The 26230-nt window shown below is 38.8% G+C and overlaps 1 protein-coding gene across 1 annotated transcript; it reads right to left on the bottom strand.

Annotated features, from left to right (window-relative positions):
- Positions 1-1509: 1509 nt before the first annotated feature.
- On the bottom strand, positions 1510-26101 carry LOC122774190 (mdm2-binding protein-like). The gene is made up of 23 exons (XM_044033254.1): positions 25925-26101; positions 25454-25537; positions 24809-24882; positions 24013-24161; positions 23338-23396; positions 22680-22824; positions 22087-22201; positions 17822-17938; positions 13322-13416; positions 13115-13181; positions 12815-12932; positions 12192-12371; positions 11028-11141; positions 9118-9285; positions 7078-7171; positions 6840-6995; positions 6452-6547; positions 6022-6285; positions 5438-5598; positions 4662-4768; positions 2201-2314; positions 1723-1788; positions 1510-1623 (listed from the first exon to the last, which is right to left on the bottom strand). The coding sequence occupies exons 1-23, from the start codon at positions 25989-25991 to the stop codon at positions 1573-1575; spliced, it is 2661 nt and encodes an 886-aa protein (XP_043889189.1). The 5' UTR covers positions 25992-26101; the 3' UTR covers positions 1510-1572.
- Positions 26102-26230: the final 129 nt, after the last annotated feature.

Raw genomic sequence — 26230 nt, forward strand, 5'->3', positions numbered from 1 at the left:
GGAGGGGGGCGGAGAGAGGGAGACACACTTTTATTTTTATTTTGTGGATAGGCAGCTCCTTAATCTTAATCTCTGCTGTCATTTAATGGGCTCACCGGTGATAAGAATGAGAAAACAATGTTCGCAGGTTTTGTTTGAGGATTTGTTATTCCACATAAATCACTGAGCTCCACATTTGTGTTCTTGTCATCACTTGCATTTGATACAAACGTGACACACGCATAAAGTTTTCGTACCATGGCAACAACTCTTTGGAGAAGCCGCCGTACTTGGGAGTTTAGGTTAGTATTATCTTGTTATATAAAAAAACAAGTGATAACAAAGCACCATTTGCTGTATCCTCCTCTGCACAGCTGAAATGTATTTCCCTTTTGTGGTCATTTCGATAGAGCCTTCTGTGCGTGACGCAGATGTACGAGGTACAGTTTAACCGTACTATCTCTTCTGTTTTCACATTCTGACTACACAGTGAGCGACGAGTCCATTGCCACAAAAACACCAGGTCATACGGGTTCAGTGACCCTACCTTGCCTGTGATTTCCTGCTTTGAAAGACTGTATTTGGATGATCTGATGTTTATTCATTATGATCAGCTCACCAGAAAACAGTGATGTTCAATAAAGCGTCATTTTATTTGGGCCTTTTCACACCTATAACTATATTCAGTAAGTTATTCTTTAGACAATGTCATTCAATGTAATGTGACGATAAATATTGGAAAAACTTCGTTTCTAAAGTAACTAAAAAACTATAACAGTTGCTGTACATAACAGAATCACTAAGTCAGAAACATTAGTTTCCAGTTTCCATTAAAATGTTTATATGAAGGGAAATCTAATCTACACTCTTGTACTAAAGACAGTATAATCTCGTACTCAGAAATTGGGAAAATAACGTTCACTTCTAGCTGACATACATACATGTAAAGCACTTTCTTGGTGAAAAGATAGATATAGACAGATATCTCATCATAGAGGACAACAAACTGGATAAATCTGACTGTTTGTGGTAATCGGAGCATTGAGCGCAGTATGACGTGCGAAACCAAAACACTTTCCCACCGGCTCAGGCAACGATCGGGGAGTTGAACTGGGCAGAAAATAAGATTCAATAACACTTTATTTTGTTACAAAGGAAAAATGTACATAAAAACACAACATTTAAATTCACAAAACTGTAAAAATAACAAAAGCAAAATGAAGAGGTGTTTGAAGAGGATTTAAAAATCGTGCTTATAAATGGCTACATAGAATTGACTGTAACCTGAGGTCAACATCTATGCTCTAGTGGCCTCTCAGAGAAAAGTGCAGCAGAGAAATTACTTTTCTGTTTCAAGGCTGAGCAACACAAAAAGAAAGCTAAAAAGGTTTGCATTAAAAACCATTATCCACATTATGAGACGTTCAAATAAAATTAAATATACATTTTTGGATTTTCAAAAATGCTTGTGCAAGAATTTAAACCCCAAATAAAAACACACAAAATAAGAAACAAACAGAGCTGAACAGAAACTTGGTTCACAAAGCAAAAATTCCAAAGATTTAAAAATGAAATATTTTTTCCACTTAGGCTTCAAGGCCGTCTTCGCTTGACCGAGGTCTTCTCCAGCACCCAGTCAATGACCTTCGGTAACAGAAAATGTGGTTTTTATTAGCAAGTTAGATTTAAAATAAATAAATAAATAAATAAATCAAATGGAGAATCTCTTTATGTTTAGATTACCTGCTTGACGTTGCTGCTGGCTGCCTTCTTCATCTCATCATGCAGGCCCCGAGAGGTTTTAAGATCCTTAAGATCAAACAACACAATATCACTCATGTTGAAATAGTGTGGTACATTCACACACATGTTTTATGGGTTTTTTTTGTGTGATTGTTTTGTGTTGCACAGATGCTTTCTTCTGTGAACCTGTCACAAACTGACACATGTGTTTAAACCAGCATGGGTGTTGGTTGTTCTACTCGTGGCGTCACTATCTTTTCACCAAGATAGTGCTTTATGGAGATGATCAGCTAAAAGGTTACAGTTTTAATAAAAGTGAAAATGGGAAAACATGACGTTTTCATGCGACAATTTTCCCCAAATTCTGAGTGTAAGATTATGAAAATGTGATATTCCTTCATATAATCTCGGAGACAAACAAACAATCAGTCAAATGAAATTACAGCACTGACTGTGTGTCACCAGTGTAGAGACCAACCTTGAGATAGAATTTGGAGATATCAAACAGTCTTTTGCTGCAGGCGTCAAAGCACTCGTGCTCAGTGTTGATCCCGTGGAGTTTGAGTGTTTTAGCTACAACTTCCTGCAACATCTGAGGAAACAATTGGAAAAAAAAACAGTTGTGTTTATTCCCAAACCAACCGACAATTAACTGGTTCAGATAAACTCATTTTAGCTTTAGCTCCTTTTTCTTAAAAACAGAGGTCATCAAACGTCCTGGGAAATGCCCTTGAACAGAATTATGTCTTCACATTCCACGTGTGCGCTCGATGGTACAAACATACAAATATTTCACTGGCAGCGTTGACAGGGAAAACACGTTCCTGAAATAAATAGGTCCACCATTAATCTTGTCACTGCGACTGTTCTGAGAAAAACAATAAATTATTGTGAGGAATCACTGGTGCCATTCAGTCTCTCCAGAAGAGGAAAAAACAAAGAGGCAGCTTTTAATCTCTGTGCTGTATAAACTCTACTGCCATCATTATTTCTGAACTGTTCTTTCCTACTCTAGTGTTTGGATGATAAGCCTGTTTGCATAATCAGAAATCAGAACAAGTCAAGGTTGGGATGCAGATCGTGAGCTGTACATGCATGGAACCATATGGAACGCTGCGTTTGTGTATGCACATGTATACACGCTTGTGTCCACGTTTTTCTCATTTTTCATACACGTACATAATGAGACAAGAAAGAGTGTGTGTGTGAGCATTAAGACAGACAGCAGGTGATGTGGTAATAGTGTAATTGTTTAAGTGCTTCTGCAGCATCACCTGTCATAGGAACGGCGTGTGCGTGTGTGCGCTTGCATGTGTGTGTTTAGCGGAGTGTCCTGCTGTCGGTCTACTGCTGTGTGTACGGCCAACTCCTGACTTTGCTTCTGTCAGCTATAACATCATTGCACTTGCCAAACCATTTACTTTGATCTTGACAGCTTAACTAGAAATGTGACTTGAGCTAGACTGGCTCCACCCACGACAGTCGGCTGATTAGGCAGCAGAAAAACTTTGCTCCCTTGCGACCGGTGTTTCCTCAACGCCCGCTCTCTGTCCTCCTCGTACAAAGCGGGGCGTCTTCTTGAGACACCACAAACCGAGCAAGAACAAAAAGAGCTCCTGGATGTCCTCCATTTTTGTCTGTTGTGTCACATTCTTGTGTCACACCAGCACAATGTCACACTGTATATGTCTGTAACGCCGCCATCGGGCACAGTCAACAGCCTTTACCATTACAAACCGTACCACACTGTGCCAAATAGGGCTGACATTTTCAAATCACAGGAGGCGCAACATTTGTTAGCCAAAATGATATGTGTGTCTAAATATAATTTTGGATTAATTATTGTCTTGCCCTATACACATCTTATTCTACAGACTGAAAGGAACATCTTTCCTTCTCACAGATCTGCACAGTAATTATTTTGAATACGTTTTCTCGATTGGAAATGAGAATAACGATGTAAAAATTAGCATTTCCGATATCGCAAATCATTTCTCAATCGCAATTCCTGTCAAAATAATCGCAATTAGATATTTTTTCAAAATCGTTCAGCCCCAGTGCCAAACTGAACCGTACCACGATGGAGACAGAGCATAATGTAGAGATTCAGTGGCATAAGGAACACAGGCAGCGATATCCATTTCCATCATTAGTGCTGTATCATGATAGTACTGTGTGATGGGACTTTAGGAACGAGCAACAGCCACTTTCCAGAGGGCACCTTGAAGGCAGCGCAGCACTCCTGCTTTCATTAGCAGCTCAAGTTTGCCGAGCCACATGGGAGCAACGTCAGCGTGTCAAACCGAGGAAGATGCAAAGAAACTCAGCTGCTCGCTTGTTTGGCCCTAACCATTGTGAAAATATGACCCCAGATAGTTTACACAGCTGAAGCAGAGTTAGTTTATACATGCTCAGATGCCATTTTAAAAGAGTGAGTGAGGAAGGAGAGAGAGAAAAAACACTTGCTCTTCTTCTCCTCATTTAAGGCATCAGTGCTTTCATCATCATATCCTTGATCAAAGCATGCTAAACGAAAAGCCTAGAGCTATTAAAATTAAAAACCAACTGCAAGTCATACAATTTCCTATACAAATATACAGCTAATGAGTCGTCAAAGTAGTTTTTCAGTACAGTATTTTTTATGGAAATTGCTAACCTCAAGTCAAATTACCACGAGAATATGATTTAGTGCCTTTGACAGAACACACACTTAAAATAGTCAGCATATGAAGAAAATAACATAATTTAAATCCACATTAACAATAGGAGACCACAATAAATGATCTTCATTTCTTTTATAAACCTGCACTAAACAATCAAGTGTGATGAAAACTTGTTTCTATGGTTACAATAACTCTTCATTTATGCAAAGTGTGTGTTTGTTACAGTAAAGTTAATAAAACATGCCACCACTCACATAATGAGCCACGCATACTTACCCTGTTGTGTTTCTGAGAACGTGACTCTTTGGCAGCAAGTTTCTCCTCTGACTGAACATGTTGTGTCTGCTGTGGAGCTTTAGGTTTATCAGCATCAGGTAGCGTCACTGAACCAGGACAGTTAACAGTTAACAATAGGCATAGTCACATGGAACAAGTACATGCTTAAAACAGGTTTACCGTGGAAATAATGTGGCGTAAAATGAAATGAAATGTTCAGTCTCCACACAAACACAGATGTTTTCTCATCATTTTTGTAATTACACATCTTCTTAGGACTAACTGGGTGTGTGCAGCCTGAGCCGGTCTCTTAACATCTCTCTGACTCATGTATCATTTTAATCAGCACATAGCATTTTGTGACCTAAGATAATCCAGCATTGTTACTGTCGCTAAGCTAAGGTTTAAACACCTAGAATTAATCAAAACACTTGTGCGGGTGGATGTGGAGCAACATAAATTTCAGGGGTTGTCATGTTGTAATAAGACAGGCGCAGATGTTGCTAATAACTTTTACAATGGCACCATTGTGATAATATGACCCCTAACATAACTGGTACTTTTTGGACGCTATAATCACAACCCTGTTGGTGCAGATGCTGATTTTGTAGCTCCCATAAATTTGGGGGGTTAGAAACACTCCCCTGTGTGTAATTTACCTGTTATGTAGCACACGAGAAAAATAAATAGCTTAGTTTATATAAAGTCATGTAAAAGGCATTCCTAAAATAGTGCTTTCATGAAAACCATTGTGTGATAGAAAGAGGAAAAGTTACCCGAGGATGTCCGTCTGGTGACTGAAGAAGAAGCAGTGATGGAGGCAGAAGTGGACTGGGATCTGCTTGGCTGTTGTCTGAGAGACCTAATGACAGGGTGCGTCCCACTGCTACCACTGCTCTGAGAACAGAGTGAGTCGCTGCTCTCGGACTTCACCAGCCTACCTCAGTCAAATAAACGTGTGAAGACAAAGTAAAGGTTACAAATCTGAACATCTACCACCTTACAGATCATACATACATGTTTGTGGACATAAAACAGACCAGAGTGTAACATTCAGGTAAGTTTATGTTCGCATAATTGCTATGAAATAAAAACCACTTGGTTTTCATAGCCTCAGAATAAGCCTTTAATGCATAGTTTTGATGCAGCAACTTCTACAGAGACCATTATCGTGCACTGCCACGTTTCTATAACAGCACAAATTGTCAAATCAGCCAGACCACACCATTTTGAAGCAAAGCTCATTGCGCAAACTATGAAGAACGCCATTCTTTTTGCTCTGCGATGCAAAGGCCACTGACATTAGACATCCTCTCATTGTTACACAGTACACTGGACATTAAATGCAACATCATCGTACCGCTTGCGAGAATAACCACCGACAATGTCCGTGTCCCAGGATCTACGCTTGAGTCGTGCTACGTCAGCATTCTGCAGACTCTCTCCGTCAGGTACACTTCCTGGTTCCGACATCACGGCAGGGGAGGGGGCGGGACTGAGGGCGAAGGGGAGGGCACATGGCTCTTTGGTGCAGGTACTTTGGGTCTCATGCCGGATTAGGCGGGACTGGAGCCTCACAAAGGCCTGGTCCCGATCCAAAGACCGCTGATTGTCCAAGCAGAATCTAGATAAACAATTTAAATACATTTTTTAGTAGTAATATTACACAAAAAATAGAAACAACTGAGACCAGGGTGGCTTTTATTTACAGGCTGAGCTTCCACTCATCCTGTACTGCAAATAACTAATTACTATGGCTGACTAGCTGCTTAGCACCTAAAGATTCTTACTCGATGCCATGGTAATGTGACGCTGAGGCCTTGTCGAAGGGCAGTTTGCTTGCTCTCCCCGGAGAGAGGTCTGGTGACAACTGAAACACATTAGTACTGAACAGAAAAGGGAGAAAGGGAAGTGGCAGTGGGGGAAAAAGAGGGAGAAGTAAATTAATTGTTTGTTAAAGTCAATGTTTAGTCTCTTTGTGATATTTTCTTCATTAATACACACACGTATATGAGACTACTTTTCATTAGAAGGTTGTTAACTTACCAGAAAAGGCTAATGATTATGATAGAATCCTCATTATGGCCTCATACATTCAGTAATGCCTCTAGCTGTTAACTTTAATCTGATGTAAAACTGCTATGTTAGCACAGAGCCAAACATGACAACAGAACCTACCCTCTATTGATAGCCAGTGGCTGTAGCTCCCCAGCAGGCAAACCATCAGATGTGAAGTGTTTCAGAAGCTCCTTGGCATCTAAGAGAGCAGATGTCTTCTGACTATCTTTGGGACCCAGCAGGCTGTCACTGGAGCCTGGACCTAACAGTCCAAATCTGAAACAACAGTGATAATCAGACGCATTATGAAAATTATGAATCAATAATGCTAGATAAAGGCATCGCCTTTCCCACTTACCTCTTCCTCTGTCGTCTCTTCAGCAGGTTCTCTATGTTGTGGAGGACGCTCCTCTCAGGCCACTCAGACGGCTGGTGGGAAACAGTCTGAAAAACTAAAATGCCCCAGCAACAAGTGTTAGAGTTAAATATATTAGGATGCAATTATATAACACAGATACACTGTGCAGCCAGTGAGCTCAGTACAGTAGCTGATGTGAAAAGAGAGGAGGTTGAAATGATACAGAACTGTGCAGGAGTCTATTACATTTGTTGTTTTAACAATTTTATAATGACCACAGAGTATAGTTATTTCTCAATCACCTTTTTTTGGAACACATCCACAAAATATGGGGAAACATGTATGCAGTTTTAAAATGACATTTCCTTCAGAAATGAAGGTTTCAGTGTCAAGTACTTAGTGGAAACAACTGTGTTTTATGAGGAGTAGAATTAACTTCAGGAACGTTTCATGGGTGCTTCTTTGTGTTGTGCGTTGCTTCTTTGCTAGTTTGTCGTCATACTTCAGTACAACAAACTAGCATTACCAGTGCAAAGCTGCTACTGCCCGAGTCTGTCTTGACATAAAATGAATCACTTCCTGTGTGCAGACTAAGCGATATCTTAACACTGCTACAGTGAGAAACAGAGAGAGAGTCATGTCCGTGTTGTGTGAACTCCTGTGACAATGGCTTGAATATAAGGGACATTTGTTAATATATAAAAGTTGCACAACAGCTTAAAACACAGAAGGGAAGAAATATGCGAGACTGTTTTTGTGGAGAAACAAGTTTCCCCGGCTAATCTTGAGCAACAATTAGGGCATGGCATAAGCATTAATAAATAAACAAACCTATAGCACCCTTTCTACCTATACACCAGAAAATGTAGGCAGCTCGTACAGTCTGATGAAGTGTAGGAGTTAAAGATGCTTTTACTTGAGCCAGGTCAACACAGTGATCTCTAGACTGCACCCTGAACAAATCTATGCACCCAATACATCAGTAAATGTGCAATTTTCTTGTGTTTGGGTAGACAGATTATATGTTGTCTCTTGGGTACAGATGGAATGTGATCCATCTGTATGCAGCAAGTTCCCCCAGAGGAAGTGTGTGTTGCATGTACTTAATGACCTGAGGACATAAGTACATTATACTGTATGAGGAGAATGAAGCTCTCTGCCAGCAGCTTGACAGCCCACACAGTCATTCACACCTACAGGCCATACAGATACACAAATCCAAGGCATTCCTTATAGATTGTGGATGCTGTTTATTGCTGCAAATGACATTTCTAGACCAGAAGGTGGGCACACATCACGGAACAAATGATGCACCTTAGACTATTTGCCTGTACATGCTGCATATAATTAGAGTTACTTCTGTTTTTTGAAGCTTGCCGTGTCTCCACTTATCCTTTGTTTGAGCTTCTGGAGAGCTTACATGTATAACTGGCACAGAACATAAAATCAAGTGGTAGCACACAAAAGTCATAATGTACACAAGTCTGGAGACAAATGGCAGTTTTGCTGCCTATTCTAATCTAATACTTTTTCACATGCTGAAACACAGCCTGAATCCAGTAAACACTGACAGTTAAAGATTATGACGGAAAATGTTGTGCTGAAACTCAAAAAATAATTGGCAAATAATGTCAAGATATTTATGACATGAAACCCGCACGTCTGTGAGCCCCACAGCTAAACCTTTAAAAGCAGCGCCGCCCATACTGTGCACATGTAGCTGCAGGCCTGGGACTTGTTTCACTGCCAACAATTTTTCTGTATAGTATTAGTTGGCACCGTTTCCTGAAAATGTCATCCTATGAATGTGCATGTCGTGAATACTAATGCAATACACAGTCAAGTCAGAATATGTATTTAGGTAACTGAGTGTGAACAACATCACCTTTAAGAAGCAAAAACATCAGTTAGCTTGTTTTAATTAAATATAATAATACATTTAAAACACCAATCAAATTGAATAAATGATTATAAATACTATATTCTGTGATTAACCTATTAGCTTTGAGCAGGTGTACATTTTTGTCCCAGTCTTCATACCTGATTTTTTGGCAGTCCCCTGCTTGTTGGTCAGACAGGCGGCAGCCGGGAGCAGAGTGGAGTCCAGCATGTTCAGATACTGCTCCCTTGCCAGACTTAAAATGGCCTTCACATCATTGATGGGTATTGAAGTTGAGTTGTACTCTTCCTCTTCTTCTTCTTTCTGTCCTAAAGACACAAAAAGAGGCTGGATTTAGTAGACTTTAGTTTATAGCTCACTGGGACACAAACACTCAGGTGGAGGATTTTGAAATCTGTGATAGCATTACATAATACTCTGTAAGTGGGTTATTGACTGGAGTCTCCTGCCAAACGGACGCTTCTTTCTTTGTATTATTTTTCTGCTTTATTTTATCATTACATAGGGTAATTGTTAGTCATTAGCCTGACATAATAAAAATGCCCAAGGCTGTGATGACATCACAGGGGCCAAAGGTGGGCAGTTGAAATGATATGGATAAGGGTTTGTGTGAAAGAGATTTATTACTGTCAAAATGGCAGGTCAGGTTTCACCTCTCATTCTGAAGATGCCTCTTAATAAAGAAGTGAAATGTCTATAAGAAAACCCAGTATACACTATCTACCATATCTGTAAGATAAAGTTTCACGATAAAAAGTAATAGTTAAGAATTCTATATTCATTTTAACAAACAATTGAAAACTCAGAACTGCATCAACTCTCTCACCTTCACACACATATGCAGGCAAGCACACACATGCACAACAAATCTCAAAAACTTAAAAACAGTACTTTTAACTACTGAAACTTATAAGGACGCGTCTTTTCCTGATTTAACACCAAGTCAGAATGTTGCAATGAAATTCATACTTTCCAAAGACAAGTGCATATACTCAACTAGTAAAACTAATTTCTCTGTTCAGGAATTCATGTAAATAACTGCAATTTCACACCTTAATCATAATATCCTTTCCTATTTTTAAATTTGACAATTCATGAACAACATTAAAAATATTATATCATCTTGGTTAAAGAGCCTCTACACACTGGTGTATTAACCATTACAGAAACATAAAACAATCATTTTGATAATTACCAATGCTTTGGGTGGTGGTCTAATACATTTTGTTGTAAGCACTGTGTATGCTCAAGAACACATTTTATGATATTGTTTCACTTACAGATGGAGTTTTCTCTCCACAGTCAGCATTCAACATCTAGCATCTGACATTATCAATTGGACTAATGCAGTGTTTTGTAACCCGTTTTTGAAGAAATTAGCAAACAAGCAAACGCTAGGATATTTCCTTTTCAATGACACTGCAAATTGTACAGTATGTGCTTTGTACTCCCCATTAAAATTCTAATTCAATATTTAGCTGCAGTGGCTGTGACATGCAGGAAAAATAACAGTAATATAGTGAAAAGTACTAATTAAAGGAGGGCGTAAAGGATGTCTAAACCACCAGCCAAGATAAAGGTCAGTTGAGGATTAACTAGATTATCTCTAAAATAAATCCATCCTCAGTAAAAAATGAGCGAAGAGTTTTTCCTGCATTTCGCTGTTTTTAAGCATCAAGTGATGTTCCTCCTGAGGAAACCACAGTGATTAGTTAGTTTATAAATCTGTTCCCATTATCCAATGTCTCCTCTACTGACACACAGTGAGGGGGTCTCCATAGGTCACCCTGCTTGGGTGTAATATGTTTTTAATTGACATATCGCAGTGAAGTTAAGATGCTGTGCTGAGAGCTTTTAAAAAGTAATTAAAAAGTACTTAAGTAAACCTAGAATACAACAAAAAAACTGGAGAAATTCTGTCTCACTGGACTGTTTGCAGTTTAATTTGCTCATAATGTTCAGTTTCCCCCCCCCCCAGAGCCACGGTACAGTAAAGTACAGTGCAGTGATTTATTTTCAATTTCAGGAGATTTTTAAATGTCACACTTACTGCGATATTCCTTAAGTACCAGAGCCTGAACCTGGGTCACCTTCCTCTCTCTCTTCAGTAGGCCGTCTCCTTGGAGACAAGGGAGAGTACTGAGGATCTTGGCTACATTGCCTCCTGATCAAAGAGAAAGGAGCAGTGGAAGGAAGGGAGAAAATGACAAAATGATTTGCTATACTCAACGGTGAATTGCTCGGACAGGAATTTAACATTTGAATAATTGTCTGGTGAGATCAAGGTCAACAGGTGGTACTTCACCGACTTCACGTAAAAGTCAGATTACTTCATCTGACAGGAAGCCTGCCTTACATGCCCATAGCTTTAGGTTACTCTCTTAACCCCAGTTCTCTGAGTAGCATGAGTGAGATCTCTTACTAGGTCACAGCAAGACATTGAAACGAATGCTAAGAATGAGAACCCACTCCACAAATTCACTCCTAACATAATCCCAAAACCCTTTCTTTTTATTCTATTAAAAAAGATTTCTTTTAAAAGTCTCAAGAGAACACTCGGAGAACACAGGGTAAAACGCACAAAACCATGTTAGCAGTAGCTCAAATGAAAAAAATCTCTTTTTGTACCAGACCAGTGTGCTGAACAATGACAGGCACTCAACCTCTGACAAAGACGCCACAAGGGCCTCTGCTCCAATCAAGTTGAGGAGCAGCTTTAAGACAAAAGGATTTTTGAAGAGGAAACAAACTGCTGTTCCAAAGTAGCATGAAATGTCCCAAAGCATCAAAAAGATGGAATGATAGAATTATTCTCTTTAAATATGTATGCAGTACAACAGGAGCTAGTTAGTGGGTTAACCAACAAAGCTTCAGTATTCATTTCAAAATGTCTCAACCAGACAAAAAAAAAAAAGAAAAATGATGGTGTGCAGTGGAGATGTGTTAAAATATAGACGACTGAAAAAAAAAAAAAGGAAGTTGACAACAGACCGCAACAGACATGTGGATACTTTTGTCCTGTACAGGGAAGCACCATGGGTTCCCCATGTAGTGTTTTGAACTGGGATTGCCGTGACTGTGTCAAACGCTAAAGAAGGTTGCCGTTGTACATCATTTAACCTAAATCACCTTTCACTTTTTTACCATCATATGACAAGTTGCATGTTAGAGAGACACAAAAACATAGCTGTAGAATCAAGACCACACATTTTACCTGATGAAGAAAGACACTTCTCTCTCATCAACCCCGTAAGGGTTGCCATGGCAGCTGCTCCATTAATTTGACTGGTTGAGTGCAACATCCTGACCCTGCAGGATCCAAACCCAGTATCGTCTGCTCCCTGGACCAACAGGAAGAAGTGAGCACTTTCACCTTTCACCTCAACATCAGGCACTACAAGGTGAGGTAGAGATCACATCAACAGTTAACCAACAACAGCAATATATACTGCTTTTGTTGTGCAACATCTCATATCTCAGGCTCTCTCTGCATAGTTTATATCTCATTTGCCCTAGCTTGGCCACTTTCTTTCATATGTTTACTTCTACCTCATAAATTGTGAATTATCAACAAGTTTATTAAAAAGTGATTTTTATTTTACTGCAGAGATCAGTTTCCTCAAAAGCATGCACATATCAGTTATGTCTTGTTCTCATTTGTACATGGTACATAATTGATTATGTCCCATGTCCAAGCTTCCTTCTTCAGTGGAAGGCTTTTACTATCTACTTTAAATAAGTGCCATTTAACAATTTCAAATCCCCACATACAACAATATGGCTCCAAAATGTTGTTGTTGCCAAAAGACCGTTCATTTAATGCGACAGGGATCTTACCAGGTATGGACTTAAGCCTCCGGTCTATAGACTCCCTCCAGCGCTGGGAGCTGATTTGGCTGGCTGCAGCCTGGGCGATGGGAGTGATTACACAGGACAGACTGAACAATGCCCCAACCTGAAGATAGAAACACATTTGCTTGAACATGAACACACAGTCCTTTCAGACCCATTAATCAGACAGAGACAGAGCAGCATATGTACCCTCTAATAAACATTACACTGGGGACTAAATAAAATGTTTGCCTGAATCCTGCACCAGACTGTCGTACTTATAAGAGCACATCTTATGGCAGATACCTGTCCACGCAGTGACCTCAGCTGGTCCAGCAGAAGTTTAGCCTTTGCTGACTTTCCACACAGGCCTCTGTTTGTCAGTTGTCAAGGGATTGTTTGCCATTTAGAAGAAGAATTATAAACATCCATTAGGAACATTAATAATAGTAAAAACAAAAAAAGACAATTTCATAATTTTTACATTCAAGACGGATTTCAAATTAAGGATACAGTTCAAAACAGGAGCTGGACATCACAAAGCTGGGCAGGTCTGACAGATTAACCAGCTGAACCAAGTCTAAAGCCGGAGCGTAGTAATGAAAGACCTGCAAACACAGGACAAGAAATAAAGAGAGTAAAATAAGGAAAGAAAAAAACAGGGAAAAAACATAACACAATAATGTCATTCCTCATGTCAGTAAAGAAATAAAACCGTATAGGTCTTAGTGTTTGTCCTAGTTATCAAATGAGCTCATTGTTATGAGGAAATTCATAATGTATATGTGACATATGGAAAAACATTAGCATAAAAAAACACACATCCAGCACAAAGAGTGAAATACAAATCTCATCATTTATTGAACTTTAGTGCTGACCCATTTCTCACAGATTCCTATATAATAAGAGTAGATGCAGGTTTTAATGACCACTGGTTAAATCTCCAGTTTGCTGGTAAGACCGGTAGGTTCATTACTTTCTTGTCCAAACTAATGTAAAGTCTGACTAATGCAGTGGCCAAAGAAGACAGAAGCCAAATAGATCATTAGGGCCTACAAAATTGAATTGCCCTCATTAGTTACAACTACTTAAAATGGTCCTATATAACGACTAAAAATTGCATATGGTTTTTTCAACAAATTAATTTACTGTCAGTGTATCTTCATTCAGATGTTGGTGGTGATTTGTTTCTAGGCAGGATTTTACGCATTATTCTTATTTATTTATTTTACACAGAGTATGTTACGTCAGTAAATTCTGTATATTAATACTATATGATTAAGTGATCAAGATCTTTTCCCTTTTCGACAAACAGGATTGAGCCTGTTAAATAAATATTTATTATATGGATAAAATATATCAAAGTTTCTATTTCTAATTTACAGAATAATGTTTACAGGATAAAAAGGTGAGTATGAGATGATCTACGCTTTCAAGCGGTGATTATACATTTCGATTAAAATTACGTTTTTAGCAACACTAATTAGCTACACATTTTCCCCTTTTTAATTTAAAGTCTTTTAATCCTTGTAACTGTTTGTGACCTGTATACCAAACAGGAGAATCTGGGATTTTTGTCTTAAGTGAATGTCTCATTCAAGATGCCAAAACAATTGCAGATATGCATAACATTATAGGGCTGAATGATTAATAGTTTTAAAATCAGTCTGAAACACAATTAGCAAATCACAAAAGCTGAAGGGTAAACTTCGTTCTATAATCCATGCCAAGTTCTTATCGATAAAAGTTAATTCTTCCAGTGGTATCTGATGTGATAATGCTCCATCATGTTTTAAATCCATTAGACAGCAAAACTGAACTCTAGCTTTAATCTCAATCACAATATATGTCAGAAAAATCACAATTAGACATTTTTTGGAAATTGTTTAGCCAGATATATACAACCATGTTATAACCTGACAGTTTATTCACGACCAGCAGAGGAGTTTATAAATCTCATTCTAAACAAACACTTTCTGTTTGGTGCTCACACTGCACACTATGGCCTATAAACCTGAGGGTGAGCAAGTATGCGTCTTAGTAATTACCACAACAATTAGTCCTGACAGTGAGGCATGCTATTCGTTTTTGATATTTCAGAGTTTACACAGTGCATGTGTGTGTGAATGCCAGTCCTTATACAGTCAGCCATTCCAGCAGTGTGGAGATGGTGATTGTTCAGTTATTTTTCATCGCCATCTGCTTCTCTATACCGAGATCTGATGAGATCAAACAACACAGACACATATAAACACTGTCTCACTCTCGACAGAGACATTAACGAATAGCACACACAAACGTACTCAATCAGCACACAGATATAGACACTGTGCTGTGTTAACATAACAACACATAGTTCATAAAGTGGGAAACAAACATAACATACATATCACTACACAGTTACATCCTTCCAAATGTCTCTAGTGATTTACTAATTAAAACCAGTAAAAGCAGCCTGTGTGTGTGTGTGTGTGCGCGCATGCATGTATGTTTAGAGGTTTCAGAACCACAACCTTCATCTCCACACAAAAATCAGTGTCTATCAAGCGGTCTGCATCGCCACACTCGTCTACAGCTTTGAGTCCTGGGTAACTCACAGCTGCCACATCAAGTCCCTGGAGCAATTCCACATACACTGCCTCAAGGGCATCCTGAGGATCACTTGGCGTGATCGTGTGTCCCGCACAGAGATACGCAGAAAAACAGGCTGTGAAAGCATTGAGGCCACAATCACCTAACACCAACTACGAGGGCTGGGGCATGTCATTAGTATGTCCCATCATCGACTGCCTCGCAGAGTGCTATACAACAGCTCCACAACAGTAAACGCTCTGCTGGAGGGCAGAAGTCCAGCTAAAAACTGTGCTTAAGAGGTGAAATTTCAAGCCTGGGGTCCTTGCTACTGACAGAAACTCCTGGCGGCAACTATGTCTAGAGGGCACCCATGTACTGAGAAGGAGAGGGCAGCCAAAGAAGGCACAGGAAGATTACACCCACAGCTCCCAGTAATTCTGACACAAACACAACTACCACATATAAATGCCAAATAGAACAATAGAACCTGTGGGCTAGGATAGGTCTATTCAGCCTCCAGAAGAAGCTGCTAAAAGACAGAAGTTGACATCATCTTGGATAGACAATAAGTTTATCCCATATCAGGCCACAGCTTCTTGGACACGACTCCTGTGCAATTTTATTGTTTTAAATATTAAGCTACATAACAAAACTTATTGCCTAAACATATAAATTGATATAAAATATACAAACATAGAGGTATTTTTTTGTATAAACACCCACCACGGACAGACAGGCATACTCCCACAGAATCCATCGGTCTATTTCACATATGAACAGGTTTATTAAAATGTAAAAGATGAAAAGTAAGAGTGTTAAAACTGTGTGGTGTTTGTACACTTTTGAATTTAAATGAGTAGTGCTGACACTAGGTCATTGAGCAAATTACTTTTGTGAATACTTAATCATCAACTAAGGCAAGACGGAGATATATTATTGAGCTGCCAGGACATTCCAGTTTCTCAGTATGAACTGTGACTGATACCACCTCAAGACAAAAAACTCAAACTTAATCAAGGTGGAAGACAGAAGGGAAAACTGATAGCTTAAAAAAGATAGATTTTTGCTAAAAAAAAAAAAGTTAGCACCTAATAAAGGGGAGCATTTTTCCCCAATACATTATTTGAAGAGGAAGGTGAGAATTGCATAATATAGCACAAACACTGATTAATGAATGCAGTTTGTTTACATATTTCCCTGTTAAATCCTTGGGCTTTTGCCTACATTTATGGTGCGTTATACTTATATTCGTCTTCCATTTAATGGTTACAAGGTCAACAGAAGCAAAAAAAAAAGGTCAACACTAATTTGGTGGATAAAATATATTTAATTTATCTCACTGTTGGCCATTCTGTCACAGGTTCCTTTACTCTAATTAAAGTGCAACCCGGAAGTGACCCTTTCCAACCGAACCTTTAGCCACAAGGAATCATTAGAAGGCGGAGAGTGTGCAGCTCATTCAACTCAGTATCTAAGACGAGGTTTGAACTGAGGTTAAGGGAGCCGTTCTACCCTGAATAATAATTCAGTCATTATCTGCTCATTCTGTCAATCAAGCCTTCCCTGATGTTTGTAGGATCGTGACTACTGTTCATTATACTCTTGTTTTAAGGTCTCGAACAAACGTATGACATTTCTCTACATGGGGTTTCCATACCAACAACATCAGGCTCACATTCAGGCCCTAGAGCACACTGGAAAAAGACTGTCTCTGCTAATGTATTTGTCAGCGAAGAAGAAACAAGACATAGAAATAACCGTGTAATTGTCTGGCAGTGAAATGAACATGAGTTTACTCTGCCTGAGCTGTTTGGAGAATTTGATGGCAAAGTCTGGCTCCAGAGCAGACATCTGAATCACTGTCCACAACAATGACAAGCTCAGTGATTCAGATAAGTCTGTTGTTGTTCCTACTGATGGTTTTTACTCCCAGTCTGACTCCCAAACTGACTCACATTTACTCTTTGCGAGTTTTGTAGGACGGGTTAAGAATGGGAACATTCTTACAAAACTGCTTTGGGGTTGATTCTTGAGGTCCTATAAGCATAGGCAAAGCTCTTTTGTAAACTAATGTAAAAATTGTTGAACTGTTGAATAGTATCAAACTTGATGTAGGACACAGATCATTACAATAACATTATCATTGGAACATGCACAACGCAAGCAAAATGGGCACCATATTTGTAATGCTACTATTAGTCAAAAGCTCAACCGGGTGCTTTAAAGTTATATTCTTTAAGCAACAGAAGCCTCACCTCCCAAACAGAGCACATGTTTAACCCAGTGTAAGGCTGAATAAATGAAGTGAAACAATGCATGGATTGAGTTTGATCTTGGCTTGGCTGAAATTAGTTTTCAGGAGCTCAGTTTAACAACAGCAACAATATATTAAGGTTAGTAATTAAACATGTGAGAAGTGGTGGAAAGCTCTGGACTTACCTCAGACTGTAGTTTGTGGTCTGTAGAGGTGCAGGGCAGATGCAAGAGACTGGACCCTGATCTGTGATGCACCGGGGAACGCAGCGAAAAGCCATTGAAACGGAGCTCTGACACGTACTGGAGCAAAAACAACAACACGTCACTTAAAAGTCAATTCTCCATTATACTCATAATGCTTAGTGAAAGGACCAAGGAAAGAAAATGCAGAGTTTCTCCCTCTTCACAGAATAGTGGCCAAGAATGTATAAAAAAAAACAAAAAACGAAGTAAAGAAAGTTTCTGTCCGGAGTTCTGTTTCTGATTTTTTTTGGGTGCATCTGCGGCTCAATGACACACTGGAACCATACTTACTATTCTCCATAACTCCATAAAATCCTTGACACTTTATCATCTGACACATCTGTCTTGAAAATGTGTCTTATCTTGACGCAAAAGCACACAGAAAAGTTCAAGCAGACTCCTGCCGTGAGGCTGCAGGTCAGGACTGAAGATAAAACAGCTCAGTGTTCAGAAGTTGCTTCTCTACATGTTTGTTAAACAAGTGGTTTGATACGGAAATGCTTACGTTAATATTCTGTACATTGAGGAAAAGCAACATTCGGTTGCTTTGGTACCCAATGAAGCTTATATGTCTGTGTGGGTGCGTGACTGTGGCGCAGTACATGAGGAGGAGTGGATAGAACTCCACACGTGGACACGCACTCTAGTTAAGGTCACTTCTCTGCATTTTCTGTTTGTTGAACAGAAATGGAGAAAGATGCATTTAGGTTAATCTGTAAAAACACTGACAGTGCGTGAGTGTGTGTCCAGCTCCTTTTACATACTTTGAAACCTTTCAAATCATTCAAATGTGGCAAAGGTGGTTAGTGGCACAAGGGTGACAACACAAACAATCAGGAGAGATATTTTTCCATCGCTTTACACTGTCTTCAAAATAAGTTCCTTTGCTACATATTACAGATAAACAGATAAAACCCTCCGTATATCAAGTGTTTGTTCTCACACGCACTCAAAGATATTCAGCTTGATCTTATCACATGGCTGTGTAGTTAATACCCATGTACATACATACACTCACTCATAGCTGCTGTTGCGATATACATTTCACAGCTGTTAAGTGGTGATGATTGTTCTCAGACAGGCTTTCATTCCCGTGAGATTTCCCCTTTGTTCCTCCACTTCCCTACTGTGAAGCTGTTAGTGACAGAGCCCACGCACTTCTGAAGGCAAGAACTTGGCAAAGGTCATTACAGCGGACAAAAAGACACACACACACACACACTCCTGCCTTAGTGCATACTCCAAGATAAGCAGCTATAGATGAGAGAGGACTGATTAAAACTTTTTTCCAAACAGCACATGAGCTCACAGTGTAACTAATACTAGATATTTGAAGCTGATACTATGTGGTAAGGAAATATGGGTCTATATTAAACGCAGTGATATTTATCCTTTGGTAAGAATAACTTGAATGTGTTAATTTGTTTGAATTGTAGCAAGATCTGAAATAAAAACTCTCTGGTGAAAGCTATTTAATGGAGACAATCATCGTAGGTCTGCTTAGTACATGTTTGGTATAGAGCTGAAACGATTAATCGACAACTATTTTGATAATCAAATAATCAGTTTGAAGCTTTTTTCATGATTAAAACAAGATTTCTGACTGTTTAAGCTTCTTAAATATGAGTATTTTATTAATTTCTTTGCTCTGGATAACAAAGAAATCATTAAAAGTGACTCATTTGGTTTTGTGGACAAAACAAGACATTTGAGAAAATCATCATTTGACGAACACCGATCAACATTTTTTAAGGTTTACTGATATTTTATGGACCAAACGATTAATCGAGAAAATAATCGACAGATTAATCGATTATGAAAATAATCGTTAGTTGCAGCTCTAGTTTGGAACATGTATAATGGCTGCCAAAATACTTGTATTATAATAAAATGTCAACTGAAAAACCTCAGCTAGATTGAAGAAGAGAAATAAACACCCACAGTTTAGGACATGAAAGGAAATCCTACAGTGAAACAGACTGATTACTCCCACAGGGCACTAGAAGAATGGAAGCCCTAGAAGAATGGTATCCCATTGGCCAATTCTGTGCAGAGACAGAAAACGACTGCACCTGCCAGAGTATTCCAGTAATGAAAAAGAAGTGCAAGTGGGTGTAAAGTCTATTCGGTTTGGCACCATCAGGCAGCCACTGGCAGGAAATAAAGACCACAATATTTGGCCAAAAATATGAGGAAAAATTGCAAGATAATGAATAGTGAGCTGCTGGGACTCCAGCCTCCAATCCAGTAAAAATGCATTTCTCACTGTAGGAATTTGTTCCCTCTCTGCCTCAGGAGCTTAATTTGATCTTTTAAGTGATGGACAGGGTATTGATCAGGGCTCTGACCAGGCCAGTCACATTCCTCCAGACAAAGCTAAGTTTTCTGAACTGAGCTTATCTCAGGAATGGGACACCACAGATTGGGTCACAAAACCTCCATAATGTGAACAGAAGCATCTATCATACCCCATACACTCCCACAAAACAGCACCTTAATTGCCTGTCAATGACACCAAGACTGTTTCTGTCCCTTTTTGAAAGCCTAGAGCAATAATTAATTAGTCAACTTGTCAGGGAGTGAGGCCAAGTCTGTGAAAGGAGCGAGGGGGTAAGGGGTCAGGGGACCCTGCAGTGAATTCAAGTGATTCCTCTGGTTTCCTTCAGCAGAAGAAACGTATCGCCAATGCCATGTGACTGACATCACATGACAAAAATGTTAGCACACATACTGTAAGGATGCATGAGGCAGATCTTTGAACCACAATAAGCTCCTGTACAGGAGGTTTGTGAGGGAATTGGTTGTTCTATCTGCCATTTTTCACTGAACCCAAGTTGCTCTGTGCTGTTGTTCACAGAGAATACTCTTCATGATCACAGCTCGGAGCAAACACGCTGGTAAAATGCAAAGAACAGTTTGTTTTCCCCCTCATGCATGGGCATTTCTTTAAGTGATCGGACATCAGTTATCAGCAAGGACACCTTCTGTCTGATTTTTTCCACATGGGCCACTTGTCAGCTACTTTATTAACAGCTTTTAAATAAACATGTAGAGAAGCAACAGTTTCAACACTCTGGTCTCAGTTTAAAGACATATACACAAACATAGCGCTGGTTTAGCGACATCTCTGCCCTCTCTCTCACCCTCCGTCTGTCAGCAGTTCTTGCAGCCTCACAGCAGGAGTCTAGTTTATTTAAATCTTTTAAATGGTGTAGCTCAGATTATCATCTGGAGGAGATCAAGACCACATTCTTTCAGCAGTGGGAATTCAAATGTGTCGTGCACCGCATGCTGAAGGACATCATTAATATCTCCCGACTCTCCAGTTTCATAATGAAAACATTTTACATCTTATCTCATACATTTATTTATTTCTGGTCATAACACTGACCACCACATATTGATTTTCTGTTCTTTTTTGGGGGGGTTAGCCATTTTCAATGTAGGTAGAAAATTATTTAATTCAGAGCCGAAAGCACATTGATTTGCTCTGCCCCTACTTCCCTCACTTACTTGCTCACATAGTCTGTCACACGCAGAGAAGACCCATCTATCATAGTTTGAAAAAAAACATTGCATTTGGTCCTTTGCAAACAGCAATGATACAGTAAATACATGATTATTTTCATGTGACGCATGGAGGTGAGATGCAATTATGAGTGTTTACTAGAGACTCATCTGGAAATGCCAGGAGTGGACTGACACATCCAGAGGTGTCTTCATTTGATCAAAACACCCGAGATGCATGTAAATGCCTGGTCCTGAACAAAGCCACACTTGGTATTGTTGAGACAAGAAAGTTAATGTTATCTCTCGCTGTCTTTTTCTCTGAAGTTCAATTGCAGCATTTCAGTTCAGTTCAAAACAAACAAAAGGTAAACACTGTACACACAGATGTGCAATCATCCCGAAAATCACTAGTCTCCCTTCTCATTAATGAACCACCATCTTTGTTACCCAAGAGTCCTGAGTCAACAACCCCACTCCCTGCTGTTTGCAACCATTACATTGTATTTTACAAAAAGGAATACTGCTGGGATTTTCTTATAACCTTTCAGTACTGATTCAACTGAGTTTCATTGTTTTCTTCACTTTCTTTCTCCTGCATGCAAAGAAGACAAAGGCGAAATGAATCAAGAAAAACATAAACGTATACATGGTATACTGGTATCCCAAAAGGTGACATCACTAACAGAGCTCATTACCTTCTTCTCTCTGATAACCAGGCTGCCCCTCCACAGTTCCTTGTGGTCAATACAGCTGTCCAGGTCAGAGGGCACCTCCAAAGCAGCACTCAGGTAAGAAGCTACTTTTTGCCACCTAGGAAGACAAAAAAAAAAACAATAATCAATGATCAGCACTGTACAATTTCTATTGGTATTTCATACATTATGATTAAAATCTTAGTCCATGTAAATAAACATAACCTTAATGTATCGAATCTGCCATCAACTAATTTGAATGTTCCAAAATGTTCAACTGTATTTCAAGTTGTTCATCGCTCCAAATCAAAATGTGTACAAATATATTAATCTAACTCCCTCTAGTGGTAAACTGGGTGCATTTCACATGTGCCGATTCAAATCTGGATGTTTCTAATCATAATAACTAACATGTGCCATGGGCACAGTGACCTAAATAGCATTAATGTATTCAAGCTCTGAGTGAAAAATTCTCCATAATTTATGATTTCCAAAGCCTGTGCAAATTACGTTAGTTGCAAAGTGTGATTGCTATTATTGTAATACAAGTAAAATAAGACGGAAAAGTAATGCCCGTGTATTGTGTGTCTGCTCACCCAGCTGTATGTTGTGTGACTACATTGATCTTAGCAGAATGCCAACATGACATGTGTTTGAGGGCTCCCAGCAAAGGTAGAAGGTCTTTAACAGGAGGGGATTGGTCAGCAGAGCCCAACACCAGCACATCCAACAGAGCTTTACCTGAGGGAGGAAGAAAAAGATTGTTGTTGGGTTTTTTTTTTCTTGTTCTTTTTACAAAACGCTTCTCTGTTGGATTTCAGGAGGAGGCAGTGACCATTCTACTGACAACATCTGTTTTCAAGTCTAAATATCAAGACCTGTGGAAGACTAGTTGGAAAAACAACAGGAGTGATGATTCACTGTTAAAAATCCCTCATAAAATGCTTACTGAATTGCAATACAGGAGGCCGATTTGCAAGTTCAGTAGTGAGCCCATTATCTATGAACAGAGTTGAGTATGGCTTCAGTAGAAAGGTCTAAATCCTGCAGTGTGCAGGCTAGTTCACCACTTGAGACGGCCTCAACCTAACTTCCATCAGAAAACTAATCAATCACTGTTCTCTTTTTGAGTGTTTCTGTAAAAATAGCTGTAGAAAATCTTGTATCCAAAATCACTGTGGATACAAGTGATTGAAACCATTTTTTTTTCACACAAAACAAATTTAACAAAAAACACAGATTGGTCAGCTGTACCTGGAGGTGGTAACTTGTCCGACAGTAGATGCAGTCCATCAGCAGCCTCCTCCAACAACCTGTTTAATAAGCCAATCAGATCAGGTAAGGAAGACATGAGAGGCCCATTGGCCAAAATGTAACTTACTGGAGTTACTGCAGCTGTCAGTTTGAACCAGTCAGACCGTTTGCCCACGATCTCTCCAGATATATTTCCATTTGCAGACCTGCCACTCACTGTTATTATTACAATAAATAATTTTTTCCTATTTGTAGTCACAAATCAATCGATCAGTTTTGGGATTTGGACAGTCAATATTTGCTTATTCACATACTTCTGTTATTGTCATAAGTGGTACATATAGAGGTTGGCAAGTGCACCAGCTTTGGTTTCATGAAGACTTTCCATCTCATCCTCTTTTGTTTTGACTGAGTGTATGGAAGCTAGAGGTATTTCACCTGGGTAAAAACCTCTGTCCTCTGATGTAATAACCTCAGTTTTTAGTTACAAGGGGTAGTATTAAAATATACCCCTATGAAATGTGACACCCCCTTAAAGGGGGTATTATTAATTTATTATGAAAAATCATTTTCATAATAAATTGTTTAAAATGTGTTCAATGATGTGCACACCAATTCATTTTGAAAAAAACACAAGTTTAATTCTGAACAATAATAAAAATGTGTTTCACTCACTCTGTCAGTGCCGACTGATCTGCTTTTTGATCCGGTGCCTCCTGATTACTCAGACAACTGAAACATGAGTCCACAACAGAAAGTTTCTCCTCCTCGCTGTCAGTTTTCTGATGACCTGTCCCCAACGGTTCCCAGTCCAAGCTGCAAAACTACAAAACAGTTTATATGTATTTCGTGTGGATTACAGTTACTGAACTCCTGCTTTTGTTGCCTGATAAAGTGGAGTGAACTGGAAAACAAACATATTAGATTTTCTGTATTGAAGTTGTTTACTGATATTATTGACTAAATGTTTAGCAAGAGAATCAGCTGTACTTTACAGAAACATGTGATGAAGTACAGTTGTGACTCTTTATTTTTGCTTTTACTGTGTGATGTGTATTTTCAACAAGAAATAATAATATTTCTGAAAAACAAATTCATATTTCATTTTAGTTGTTGCTGTTCTGTCAGTTTAGAAAAAAGATGAAACCATAGATCTTCTACCCAATGATGGTTTTATAATAAGACACTATTCTAACAAAGAGCTGGTGTTGCAGAGAAACATCAGATGTGCAAGTTGGGGTGAACATAGACTGAATTATACTAAAGTTTGGCAGACCAATCATCGGTCTCAGTCAGAAGATCCACTCAAGAGAAAAGAAAATCCAGCTGAAGTAGAAATATTTCGATCAATACTCAGTCCCTGCCTCCTTTGCAGTCCTATTTCTGGACAGAGGCTAGTATTATCTCACAAACTTAAAAAAGGAGGTTATAACAGCAATAAAGACTTGAATCTCTCTTTTTCAAGGCTTACCTGTGATACTCCCAGACAAGCCTGAACAGCAAAGTACCACTTCAGACATGATGGGCTGCCATTCAGAGAGCAAGCTTTGAAAAAAAAAATATATATATTAAAAAAACATTTTTTAGAAGGTGTGCACAGTTGTACTACGCTGATTTCAATTGGATTATATATTATATTATATATCATATATACAGTATATTACATATATTTTTGAAGTAATCTTTCAGTTTTAGTGTATGATACCATGCAGCTGTATGCGGGTTCAATTAAGTACACCTAACTTCAACTTTACTTTAACTTTTATTATTATGCCAAAGGTAATTTGGGATGTGGCAGGCACATCATAATAAATAAAGTATTACAAGAAAAAAACTGTGATATTGCTGTTATTTCCTTCTTCTGTTAACCAGTATATTTGCATTTCATCTCTTGTATTTTGCTATATTTTTTTTTTGCATAGTGTTTGAGTTGCAAGGTGCCGCTGTAACACGTTTATAAAAGAAAATCAAGTCCATCTATCTTTCTAAAATGTACAATAATAAAAGATGGCAAGTTCACCAAGTAAATTGAGCGTTTTAATGGCCACAGGAATAAAATAAGCTCTGATATCCATCCATCTATCTACCTCTCAATCAATCTATAAGCTTACTGTACCTGGAAACAGAGAGATCCCTCTCTCTGATTCTTGAGTTGAAATGTCCACCAGTCTGTTGTAAATGCGCTTCACTGGCTCCAGATCTGTGAACAGGGAAAACAGTATTATAATAATTAGATTTTACTTTTATTATAAAGTATCTAAAATTTCAAAAAAATAAATAAATAACAGCAACAGCCAAACAATAAGATAAGGACGCCTTTCAAAGTACTGTCAGCAAACAGCGCTGTGCACTTTTTATTGTTTTGAAGTTGTTTACATATTTACAAGTCAAAGTTAGGTGAAACATTTCCGTTGTATACATAAAAGAAAGATCTAATGTTAAAGTGCACACACATTAGTTCGTTTGCTTATAGCCTAGCGTTATGTAGCTTCTCTACTGTACATGTTTACTCAGCTGCTAGCTAACTAAACTAAACTCGACTTAGCGGCGTTAACATTAGCAGAGTTAATGAGGAATAAAAACTCACATTTAAACTGATCCTCCGCCTCGACATCAGTTTGACAAAAAGATATTACCAACACGTACCGGTCCATCGTGTGTAAACATTAGTACATTGGCTCTTAACCTTTGTTTGCATGTGAACTTTTCGCGCACTGTCAAATTTCCCACCAGTTCTTTTTCTTCTTCTTCTTTTCAGCCTAATGGCAGCTGAGAATAGAACACAAAGTGCGCCACCGCCACCTACTGGACGGAGAGTGAAACGCCGAATACTGCCTGTCGACAAGAATATTGTGGGATTTGTATGTTTGCCTTCATCTCATTTAATTAAATC

This window comes from Solea senegalensis, linkage group LG9 (genome assembly GCF_019176455.1).
Source record: "Solea senegalensis isolate Sse05_10M linkage group LG9, IFAPA_SoseM_1, whole genome shotgun sequence".
Lineage (NCBI taxonomy): Eukaryota > Metazoa > Chordata > Actinopteri > Pleuronectiformes > Soleidae > Solea > Solea senegalensis.

Bases quoted from the DNA above. Each gene is read 5' to 3' on its own strand.
- LOC122774190 (XM_044033254.1), bottom strand. From the start codon at position 25,991: ATGGACCGGTACGTGTTGGTAATATCTTTTTGTCAAACTGATGTCGAG. The intron at 25,538-25,924 runs GTGAGTTTTTAT...CCCTGTTCACAG, and splicing joins GGCGGAGGATCAGTTTAAAT to ATCTGGAGCCAGTGAAGCGC. The intron at 13,417-17,821 runs GTAAGTCCAGAG...CTGTGTTTGCAG, and splicing joins ACCACAAACTACAGTCTGAG to GTCTTTCATTACTACGCTCC.